The sequence below is a fragment of the Ornithodoros turicata genome, chromosome 4, assembly GCF_037126465.1.
Source record: "Ornithodoros turicata isolate Travis chromosome 4, ASM3712646v1, whole genome shotgun sequence".
NCBI lineage: Eukaryota > Metazoa > Arthropoda > Arachnida > Ixodida > Argasidae > Ornithodoros > Ornithodoros turicata.
Genome location: NC_088204.1, coordinates 23,151,397 through 23,162,460, shown reverse-complemented (window position 1 = coordinate 23,162,460; position 11,064 = coordinate 23,151,397). Strand labels below are relative to the sequence as shown.

The 11,064-nt window shown below is 49.7% G+C and overlaps 2 protein-coding genes across 4 annotated transcripts in view; one reads left to right on the top strand and one right to left on the bottom strand.

The window, feature by feature from the left end:
* The window catches only part of LOC135391325 (uncharacterized), a 686,593-nt gene that overhangs the window by 306,289 nt on the left and 369,240 nt on the right, over window positions 1-11,064 (top strand). The window lies entirely within an intron of this gene.
* The window catches only part of LOC135391323 (uncharacterized protein KIAA2013 homolog), a 149,690-nt gene that overhangs the window by 2,078 nt on the left and 136,548 nt on the right, over window positions 1-11,064 (bottom strand). For both annotated transcript variants that reach the window (XM_064621558.1, XM_064621559.1), the window contains 2 exons: window positions 7,149-7,413; window positions 5,789-5,913 (listed from right to left, as the gene is read on the bottom strand). In XM_064621558.1, coding sequence (XP_064477628.1) covers window positions 5,789-5,913; window positions 7,149-7,413 — 390 coding nt within the window. The remainder of the gene's footprint in view (window positions 1-5,788; window positions 5,914-7,148; window positions 7,414-11,064) is intronic.

The following is an 11,064-nucleotide window of genomic DNA, read 5'->3' as shown; positions in this document are numbered from 1 at the left end:
ACACAAAAAAAGCTAGGTTGGACACGACGCGGTTGAAACACGTTGGTGTCGGCATGTTATAGCCTACCGACATTACGCGGAAATTGCGAAACGAAGCCGCAACCTGTTTTTGTTATTTTCTGTCACCCTGGGCTTACAAATTTCAGACCACGTTGTGGTGGTGCAAAACGCTTCATTTACTTGCACAGTCAGCGGAAATGAAATTAAACTGCAAAGAGGCTGCATAACGTTTCCCATATCCTTGGACATCAGTGGAGAAGGAGGAAAAAGGTAAAAGAGAAGAAGAAAAGGGAAGAAAAGCAGGGTAGAGGAGAAAAATGTGTCTGCCTGGACCATACAGCTGATTGGAACGTAAAGTGCGAATGGAGGTTTCCAGTTTGGTCGTCTCTATAATTCGGGTCTGTTGTGCTCATCCTGGTCGTCACTAACCACGGCCCCAGACTTCGCCCAAGCACAGATCAGCACGCCGCGAACTGGGTCTCTGATGTCCCATTCGTCTGGAAGTGACCTTCAGCTCGTGGTTCTGTCAGTCTGGATCTCGGAGTGAGAGCATTTCATAACAAATTGTCATTGTGAGTGTCATCTTGCCTATCCGCGCAGGAACTTCCAGAAATCCTCTCTAGCTTTCTTTTTCGTCCTCGTCGTGGCTGCCGACATCACGACCTTGTCTCGATTAGCAAAAACCGCACGGCACACTGATTACAATTGTTCTGGCCTGGCGTACGTCCTTCTGTAATCGGGAACTCTAATTCGCATGCTTCGAGGATAGCGAGGGTCAACAAGCTCTAGCAGGAGGTAGTCGTTATAAATGCGCGCAAGGTACGTACACCACCCTTTTCTCGTTCCGCAAGGCGTCGTCCAGTACCTACAACGAAGAGGCAGTACTGCCGGTTGGTTATACGTAACCTCTCCAAAAGTGCACTTCCACAGACCGCACTTCCTCAGTTCCGGTACGTGACTCTGTCCTGTACGCTTGCTACCGTCCGCCAGTTGGTCCTGATACCGCACGGCACACTGATTACAATTGTTCTGGCCTGGCGTACGTCCTTCTGTAATCGGGAACTCTAATTCGCATGCTTCGAGGATAGCGAGGGTCAACAAGCTCTAGCAGGAGGTAGTCGTTATAAATGCGCGCAAGGTACGTACACCACCCTTTTCTCGTTCCGCAAGGCGTCGTCCAGTACCTACAACGAAGAGGCAGTACTGCCGGTTGGTTATACGTAACCTCTCCAAAAGTGCACTTCCACAGACCGCACTTCCTCAGTTCCGGTACGTGACTCTGTCCTGTACGCTTGCTACCGTCCGCCAGTTGGTCCTGATATTTCGCGAATGTTCCGGTCACTATACAAGGCATGTTCAGCGCAGCACAGAACTGAGCATGGGCTCAATATCGGGCTCCACTAGAGAGGACTCCCAAAACTACAGCGATGTTCACGTCCATATGATCTTGTCCGATGCTTGGTGGACGCTCAGTGTCAGCCACACCCTTTAGTCTGTACATTTTGCACTGCAGTGTTAGTTCACTGCGCAATCCTTTTCTGCGTTCAGAAACGACTTTCATGTCCGCAAGTGCACAACAATGGGTGATGGTTTCCGAGCGCCTTTAAGCTACTGAACAGGTGCATTAGTGACAGACAGACGTAACTAAAGCCCACAATATTCACATGTAACTAAAGCCCAAAATACTGACATGTAACTAAAGCACTTGTAGCGCGGCGCATTCTGCGTACTCTACCAAAAAAAGACGCCGTAAGCCGCTTTCTCCTTTCTTGTTTCCACCGGAGGCTCAGCGACTGCTCTATGGTGTCTTCCTGTAATGCGGCATGCTCCTCCTTTGAGAGCTCAATCAATTTTTTGTAGTCGATGCATGCCGTTGCGAAGGACGTTGGCTCCATGTCTGGTCTTTGCGCTTGTTCCCCATAGTCAGCAATTCGGCGCTCGGGCTTCTTACACAGGGCTGGAAGGCTGGCCTTCTTGGCTTTGGTGTTGAGACGGCGCTTGGCCCTTGCCTGTTCACGTGCATTACAACGTTTTTGAAGGCTCAAAGTGTACTTCCCTGGCTTTGTTTGACACATCTCCTTGTGCACACGATGATGCAAACCTTCACGTGAGTTCACTGATACGGCTGCGGCAAATGCACGTGTTTGGAAAGACCGCCGCTGACAGAAGTTGATCCGCTTTCCCCCAACAAACTTCGCGATAACGGAATTGAAGTGCTCGGCGGCGTTATTGTCAACATTCATCAACAAGCTGCGAGCATTACCTGCAACACGACTTAGTGTGATCTCAGTGACTTAGTGACTAAGTGACTTAGTGACTCAGTGATCTCCAGTGTGATCTGAGTGCGCAACCCTGTTCTGCACTCATGAATTATTTCCATGTCTCAAACAGCCAGAAGCTTTCGTGCCTGTCCGCAATGGCTTTGCTTCAAATGTTTCCTCTATACGATAGCTGACTGGTGCTCCGAATTTTTTCTTGCATTCCTGTTTTTAATACACAATTTCCAATGAAGTGAGGCTAAACGCGATCGTCCCGGTGGCGTTATATGGGGGAACGACATGCCACGATCATGCCCTCCCCCGCCCCTCCCCCCCCCCCCCCCCGAGAAAATAAACATCGATGAATGAACAGCTCATGTATAGTATAGTCCGTTCACGTATTTGCGGCAGGGCTAAGCTGCGTGTGCTCGTGCTCCTGCGTGACAGTCAACGTCGGCCTCGTCGTCCACCTGCACGTGCAGCGGTATAGCATTTCCAGCGCTCAAATTGTTGTGTCTTGTGACGATACCCTCCATGAGAGATGGCAGCACTGCGCTGCCCATTCTGAAGCGGCATACTCCACGGATGACCATACCTGACAAAAACTCGTGTGCCGAGTCAACGGCTTAACATAGATGAAATCTTTTTGTTGGTATTGGTTCTTGATATGTTTTTCTAGTGCGTGATCGAGCCAGATTTTCGATTTTGGGCGGCTCTATTTTGTAAGCGGGCGGAATCTCGAAATATAGCTTTTCCCAAACCTTTCGACGACGATATAAAAATTTCTGAGTCTAAAACGCAAAATCTGCTTCGATCAGGCACTAGATATAAGCATCCTCTTCCATTTAAAAGCAGTTGCACGGAGATCAACCAAATTTTCGCGGCGCTACGGGAGTTGAAAAATGTATGGGGATTCCCATAGAGCGTCGGTGGTGATGCACCGCCTTAACAGTTTTATAAGAAGAAAACTGGGTGTCAAAAATAACTTCTGTGCTACTTTAATGACTTTATGACTCGTCATCACTGTTTGAGTCAGAAATAACGTTGTGACGGTCCGAGTTTCTTGACAAAATCGGTTTCACAGACTTTTTCCAATTATCTAGCACCAAAGGGACAGCGCGCCCTGTTACTTCCAAATGGTTGCAAGAGCTCGTGTTCCCCCACAGTTGAAAACCATAAAACTTTAGTTGGCATGTGCGCAGTGTCTCTCCGTGGGAAGGGTGACATCTGCTCCCCCTTAGACAGTGTTGTTTTCCCCTAGAGGCGGCTTTGTGTAGAAGGCAGCATAACTGTATGTTAACGGAAGCAGTGGCAATTACAGCGTTCTTCGAATGCAGTCTCGGACGCACATGTGTTTTTGGTTTGGCGTACGTGACTGACCCGGGCTGTGTCATGGCGCGGGAAGGTTATATAAACCATGGGTGACTTCGAGAGAGGGAGAGAGTGGGACAGTCGCCTAAACAGTCAGTGGTAGTTTGCGTCGAGGGTCAGAACCAGAAAAGAGTCGTCGAGATGTGATCCAGAGTGGGAGCCCGGACGGATGCCCGGAGGGAGATGGACGACGGCGGTGCCTTGATGCCTGGAACCCACCTTCGACCTGACGGTTCGTCCCCGAAGTCTCCTTCCACCAGCGCTGACGTCCGGGCAACCGAAGTTACGAACAGGAGGCCCAGCTGGCGGTGACTGACCGGAAAGAGGTGCACCCGACGACGATGTGGCGAGCAAAGAGACGGATCGACGAGGGCGGCAGCCGAGCTCCTGGGACCGAGCCTCCAAGTGGGACGGTAGGCCTGCCGCCAAGTCACCGTCTTCGCTATTGTTTGACCCGGCCGTGGACCAAGAATGGAGACCAGAGCGGATGAAGATCGACGGAAGCAGCAACCGAAAGCCACAGCATAGAAAGGCGGCCGTGTAGGTCACTGCTGAAGTCATCTTCAGAGCTCGTCTGCCACGCCATCGTCCATGGCCTGGTGAAGATGTGGTGTCGTCGGGATGCGCAAAGTCAGGGTCAGTCACTCTTGCCACCTTGTTGTGTCTCCTACGTTTGCACACGATTCACGTGTTCATTAACCGCGCGTTTTGTATAACTGTTCTTTTAAAGTATACCATGTTCGCTTGACATCATGTGTGTTGTTGCCGCGATTTGTATTATCCATCATACGAACTGAATAATGGCGTAGTGCTTACTTTTATTCATTAAATCATGTCTTGTTGTAGTTGACGAAGTGTGTGGTTGTTATTCCTTCTCGCCTCTGCGGGTGCCCACGCGTTGAGTGTATCCCCTTTTCTTCGGTAATTTTGTGCTCCGTCCCCCTTACGGCTACGGCGAGGGACGTCACAACGTCACGGTCTTCGATGACATCCGTTTCATTGTGCTCCCATAGGATGTCGTCTTCTGTACCATCGAGGTCGTTAGAAATACCAGCCTTAAATAAATACCAGTCGCGACGATGTCGTGCACGAAAATAGGAGTGCGCAAATTAAGAGTTTTTATTTTCTCAACTTTAGAGCAAAAGTGGGGGTGCGCAAATTATGCGAGTAAATACGGTATTTCAAGTAATTCTGCACTGCGTGTAGCGTGTGTCGTTTTACTACGCTTTATTTTAAGTTGGTCATTTTATTTTTGTATACGAAACGTTCATGTATCATGGCAACGAAACCCCCGAGATGAAGGACATACACGCATAGTCTTTTTTTCTCTCTCAACGTTTTGAAACATCGTGTGTGTATGACCCTCGTCTCAGGGTTGTGCTACAATGGATACTTATCACCACCTTGCGTGCTACTTAACCATCACTTTCACTGTTCATGTACCAATCCTTCGAAGTTCAGCTTGCCCTCCCTGTGGTAAGGGGCTTCTAATGCCCCTGCATACTGGAGTGTGCAGCAAGCAGTCACTGATCTACACAGGGCACCTCTTGAGTAACCTGGAATCCACACTGGGAACCATCACAAAGTGGAAAACCCAGTGATCCAAGGAATGTGGATTGAAGGCAAAGGCCTCAGGAACAACCGTTATTCCGAGCAGGGACTGTTCCTTTTACTGTACCCAGCAGAAGAACAGTCCCTGTTCAAAGTATCAGCAGCCCCCGAACTTGAGGTCACTACTTCAACGAGAAGCATCATTGGGTTTTGAAGCACGTAACGTTTGACATCAGCCTCATAACGAGATAATTCGTTGCTTTACGTCGCAAGATGAAAAAGATAATGAGTGATGCCAGTGGTTGGTCTGTGGATCAATATTTGCCCAACTGAGGGTTCTTTAATGTGCACTGAAATCTCAGCACACCACACGTCTCATAATGGGAAGATGCAGGAAATAGGCAACACAGTATCTTATAATAGTAGTATGCAAGGCCAGGTCACTACAGATACTAATAATAATAATTGGGGGTTTACGTCGCGAGACAACTGAGATCCACTACAGATACAAAGGTATTGCTGTGACAAGAGTGGGTGAAATTACATCACTGTTTTGATGCTTTCCTCTGCTTCTACAAACCAACTAAGAGCCAAGAGTATGAACCTACCTTCTGCCACTTCTTGTACGTGAATGGTATGTTTCAGCTCCTCCATGTGCTGCTTGTCTGCTGTTATGTACAGAACAGCCGTAACTGGAGCTGTAAGCTTCACAGGAAACTGGGTGGGTTTGAACCTGCATACAAGCCAGCACAGCGCATCATGTGAAAAATATAGATGAACCCATGTGCAGGGTGCAGGCTGCTGTGCTTATTATATGACGGCCTGAATCCTACAGCAATGTATCCTACAGCATGTGCTCCTGGTAAGGCATCACCAGAAGGCATAAAACAATTGGGAATTGTGCTACAACTAGATCACAGCAGTCATTAACATAGATGTCACAACATCGTTCATTCCATTATGTGTGACACACTTCAACCAGTGCTGAGAATGTAATCAATTCCAATTAATAAATTAAATTTTAATCGCTGATCAGCTTCGAAGCCAAACTGTCGAAGTGTGGTTGGGGTTGTACTGGGGGCAGACAGTCAAGTGACGTTATGCTGGTATATGCTGTTTGCTTTGAGAAGGTTCCTTCTCACACCCAGGTTCGTTTAGCAGTCTGTGTGTTCTGTCAAGTTGGATAATGATGATGATGATGATGATGATGATGATGATGATGGCGGTGGTGGGAGGTGGTGGTTATTTAACATTTGTAAAGCAAGAGTAATCACAGACAAGACACAAAGTTCCATTTTGCATAATGAAACTATACTGTCATTGCCCTGAAACATCATTTCATGTCGTTTTACTGTTGTATGCCAGTGTGAAAAATATACATCAAGCGATATGTACGTATTTCTTTGCAAACTGCTCAACCAGGGGGATCCGAAGTCATCACAACACAAAACGTTGGAAACTGTGTTGTAAATGCATATATATGCTCATACAAACTGTCAAAACAGGGACCCTGCCACCTCTTATATGCATGGATTAAATATTCATACTATGTGTCTACTGGTGTGTCATGTGTATTATGCCAAGTAAACTGATTTACATCTGATTCAATCCGATTAAACTAGACTTGGGTTGAATCAGGTTCAGTTCAGCCCGACTACACCCAAGCTATTGAAGCAAATTATAACCCGATGTTTACCCCCAATGTTGCTGAAAAATATAACCCAAAAATGCAGACCCTATTTATGTGGTACCTACTGCAGATTTTGAAAATATTTTTGGTGAAACATCAGTTTTGTAGCTGATGATTTAAATGAAATTATACTTCACGCATTATTTTTTGAACATTACCTCTCCCACAGCTTGTGCAATGTGGATTACAGCACTACAAACACTTTTGTTGTTTAGGTAAATGTGCATCAAAGATACTCTTCACCAACGCATAATATCAAACTGAAGGCAACCACTAACCCCAGTCTCACAGGTGGATCAAGACATCCTCCATCACAAGCATAGTACTGGCGATCGCTGCGATCCAGTGCCACCTGCAGAAGGGCGTGATTGTCGGGAGCCAATATAACGCTCACATTAAGGTGGGTGGAATTTCCATAGCAGAGACGTCGGAACGAAAGCTCGCGGTGCAGGTCACCGGGGTGAGCATTTAGTTCCATGTGATCTTCCTTAAAGAGGAACGCCCCCAAACTCAAGAGGACTGCCTGAAGCACTCCTTCCGTTCCTGCCAAAGAAAAGAAAGAAAGCTCTATTGCATGCAGCATATTTATTAATAGACACATAGCTTATGCACTGGTGCCAACTATGTAGCATGTTGCAATACAATGCAAGCTAATATAAGATACACAAATGCAGAAGATAATGACACAATTGGATTTGTGGCGAAGAAGACGAAGATCCCCAACCTCTTAGCCGTCCCTGCAGACAGCGTCGATTTTGCAATTCGACTGCCCCCTTTTTTCCGTTCGAGGCCAGAGATATGGTTCCATCAAGCTGAGTCACAGTTCGCGCTGGGCCACATTACATCGCAGATCATCAAGTTCCACCATGTTTTATCAGTGCTGCCTGAGGACGTCCTACTCCAAATCGCGGACACCCTAAGCACTCCTGCAGCCCTAGAACCGTACGACGTACTCAAGGCCGCCGTGATCGGCAGATCCCAACCCTCTGACCGACAACGCCTGCAAGAGATAATTTCAAGCGAGGCTTTGGGGGACCGCAAGCCTTCTGACCTTCTCCGGCACATGCAGGCAGTCCTCGGAAATGCCTCATTTGACGAGAAGCTCCTCCGCGTGCTATTCTTGTCGAAGTTACCTCCTACCGTCCAGCTTGCCCTCTCTGTCGCAGACGCCACAAATCTAGCAGCCCTGCCGTCCCGTGCGGACAAAGCCATAGAGCTGTACGCGGATTCCAGCTTTTCTAGCAACCTGGCATCCGTATTAAGCAACGTATCAAGCAACGCTATGCACTGCCAGCCGTCGCTCGCGCAGTCCCAAGACAACTCCGACCTGTCCCCCTTGCGGGATGAGATACGCCGTTTAGCGGACCTGCTGGATCGCTCCCTTTCCTGCGACCAACCCTCTTTCCGTCACCCGGACCAACGCTGTGCTAGAAGCTGTTCCCCGACTTCGCCACCTTCCAGGTGTCGCCAGCTTCGCTGGCTCCATAAGCGAAACCGCTTTCATAAGCGAACCACTAACCCCACTAACGCGCTTTCATAAGCGAAACGGCCATTCGGCCGTCGAGCTCGACGCTGCGAACCACCCTGTAACTGGCAGGGAAACGCCGAAGGGGATTACTAGCGGCGACCCAGGATCCTCACTCTACGAACCCGCGTCACCTTTTCTTCGTCAAAAACCGTTGCGGCAAGGAAAACTTTCTAGTGGACACCGGAGCGGAGGGTAGCGTGCTACCCCTCACACCACAAGAGAGAAGGCACAGCCCGCTCATGTGCTTAACGGCAGTAAATGGTTCCCGCATTCCTGTCTACTACCCTCGTTCCTTGCCTTTGGATTTAGGGTTACGAAGGGTTTTCCACTGGGTGTTCTTGGTCGCAGACACCAAGCACTGCATACTGGGCACCGCTCTCCTCAGCCACAACAAGATCTTGGTAGACGTCGCCCGACATCGGCTTCTCGACCATGTTACACGTATGGCGGTTAATGGCGTTGCCACACGCGTGCGCTCAGCCGGTATCGGAACTCCGCGCCCTCCAGACAGCAGTTACGCAAACCTACTCGGTCAATTTCCATCATTAGCCGCTCCGTGTGATTGGACCCAGCCCGTGAAACATCCCGTCGTCCATCGAATCATTACTCAGGGCCGACCAGTCTTCGCCAAAGCACGCCGCCTTAGTCCGCAAAATTAACCATTGCAAGACGAGAATTCGACCACATGCTCGCAGTGGGCATCGTGCGGCCGTCGTCGAATACATGGGCCTCCCCCCTTCACATGGTTCCTAAAAAAAACTGGTGACTGGAGGCCCTGCGGCGACTACCGCGCGTTAAACCTGGCCACTACTCCCGACCGTTACCCACTTTCTCTGACTTTACCGCGGGATTGTCTGGTGCTTCCATCTTCTCCAAAATCGATTTAATGAAGGCTTATCACCAGATACCCATGGCGGAAGAGGACATCGCCAAAACAGCAATCATCACCCCATTTGGGATATTCGAATTCGCGTGCCTTTCGGGCTACGAAATGCAGCACAATCGTTCCAGCGATTTATTGACAGCATCACAAGAGGGCTACCTTTTGTATTTGCCTACGTGGATGACCTGCTCGTGGCCAGTGTTCCCGGGAGGATCACTTAACCCATCTCCGCGCCTTGTTCCAGCGGTTAGCCGACCATGATTTGCTCATCAACGCTGATAAGTGCGAGTTTGGAGTTACTGCCTTGGAGTTTCTCGGCCACCGTGTTGATGCCGAAGGCATTACTCCCCTTGCGAGCAAGGTCGACAAAATACAGAATTTCCTCTTGCCCACATCAGTGACCCAGCTGCGCCGTTTCCTGGGTATGATTAACTTTTATAGGCGTTTTGTCCCGCGCTGCGCGGCCATTCTACGACCACTAGAAGACCTGCTTCAAACGGCTAAGCCCAACAGCGTGCCTTGGTCCATCGACACTATTGCGGCCTTTGAGTGAGCAAAACAGGCCTTGGCGACAGCGGCAACCTTAGCCCGTCCGATCAACGGGGCCCCCACCTCCTTGATGGTTGACGCCTCGAATCGCGCTGCGGGCGCTGTACTCCAACAACACGTAGCGGGCCACTGGCGACCTATAGCCTTTTATTCCAAGAAGTTCTCCCCGACAGAGGAAAAATACAGCACCTTCGGTCGAGAGCTTCTCGCCGCCTTCAAATACTACTGGCTGTCAAACACTTCAGATACTACCTCGAGGACAAAACCTTCGTGATTTTCACAGATCACAAGCCTCTCGTCTCCGCCTACAATTCCGGAAGCTGTCGCTACTTGCCCCGAGAACTTCGGCATCTCGCGTATCTGACAGAGTTCAACGCACAGTTCGAGCACGTCAAGGGGGCTGACAATGTACCTGCTGACACTCTCAGTCGGATCTCCATGCTCGAGCAAACTACTGTCGATCTCGCAGATATTGCCTGCCAGCAGCGCTCCGATCCAGTCCTACAACGTATTCTACCCACCCGCGCTTCGTCACTCACGCTCCAGGTAATTGACTTCCCCGGGATTCCAGCCCCCGTCTACTGGGACACCTCCAAAGGCACGGAATGTCCTTTTGTGCCAGGATGTCTGAGACGTGCCATTTTCTCGGCCTTTCATCAACTGTCACATCCAGGAATCAAAGCGACGCAACGCCTCATCTGGCTGTCGATGAATACTGATATCCGTAACTGGACCAAATCTTGCGTTCCTTGCCAACGAGCCAAGGTGCACAGGCACACCTTTCGCCTCTATCGGCTTTTCCAGTACCCCACTGCCATTTCGACCACATCTGTCTTGATATCGTCAGCTCGCTACCACCCTCAGGCAACAACTGGTACCTGGTAACCTGCATTGACCGGTTTACTCGCTGGCCTGAAGCCGTTCCTATGCAAGATTGCACCACCGAGACCGTCGCGCGCGCCTTCCTGTTCACTTGGATAGCGCGTTTCGGCGTTCCTTATAACAACAGACAGGGGCAGGCAGTTCGAGTCCCGGCTCTTTACAACGCTCTCGGAGCTCCTCGGTACAACTCGTTGTCGCACAGCAGCGTACCCTCCCAGCGCCAACGGGATGGTCGAGCGGTTGCATAGGCACCTGAAGTCTGCAATTACGGCCTACGAAGATCCCTCCCATTGGCATGATTTCCTTCCATTAATCTTGCTGGGGCTTCGCACCTCGTGGAAGGAGGACCTCA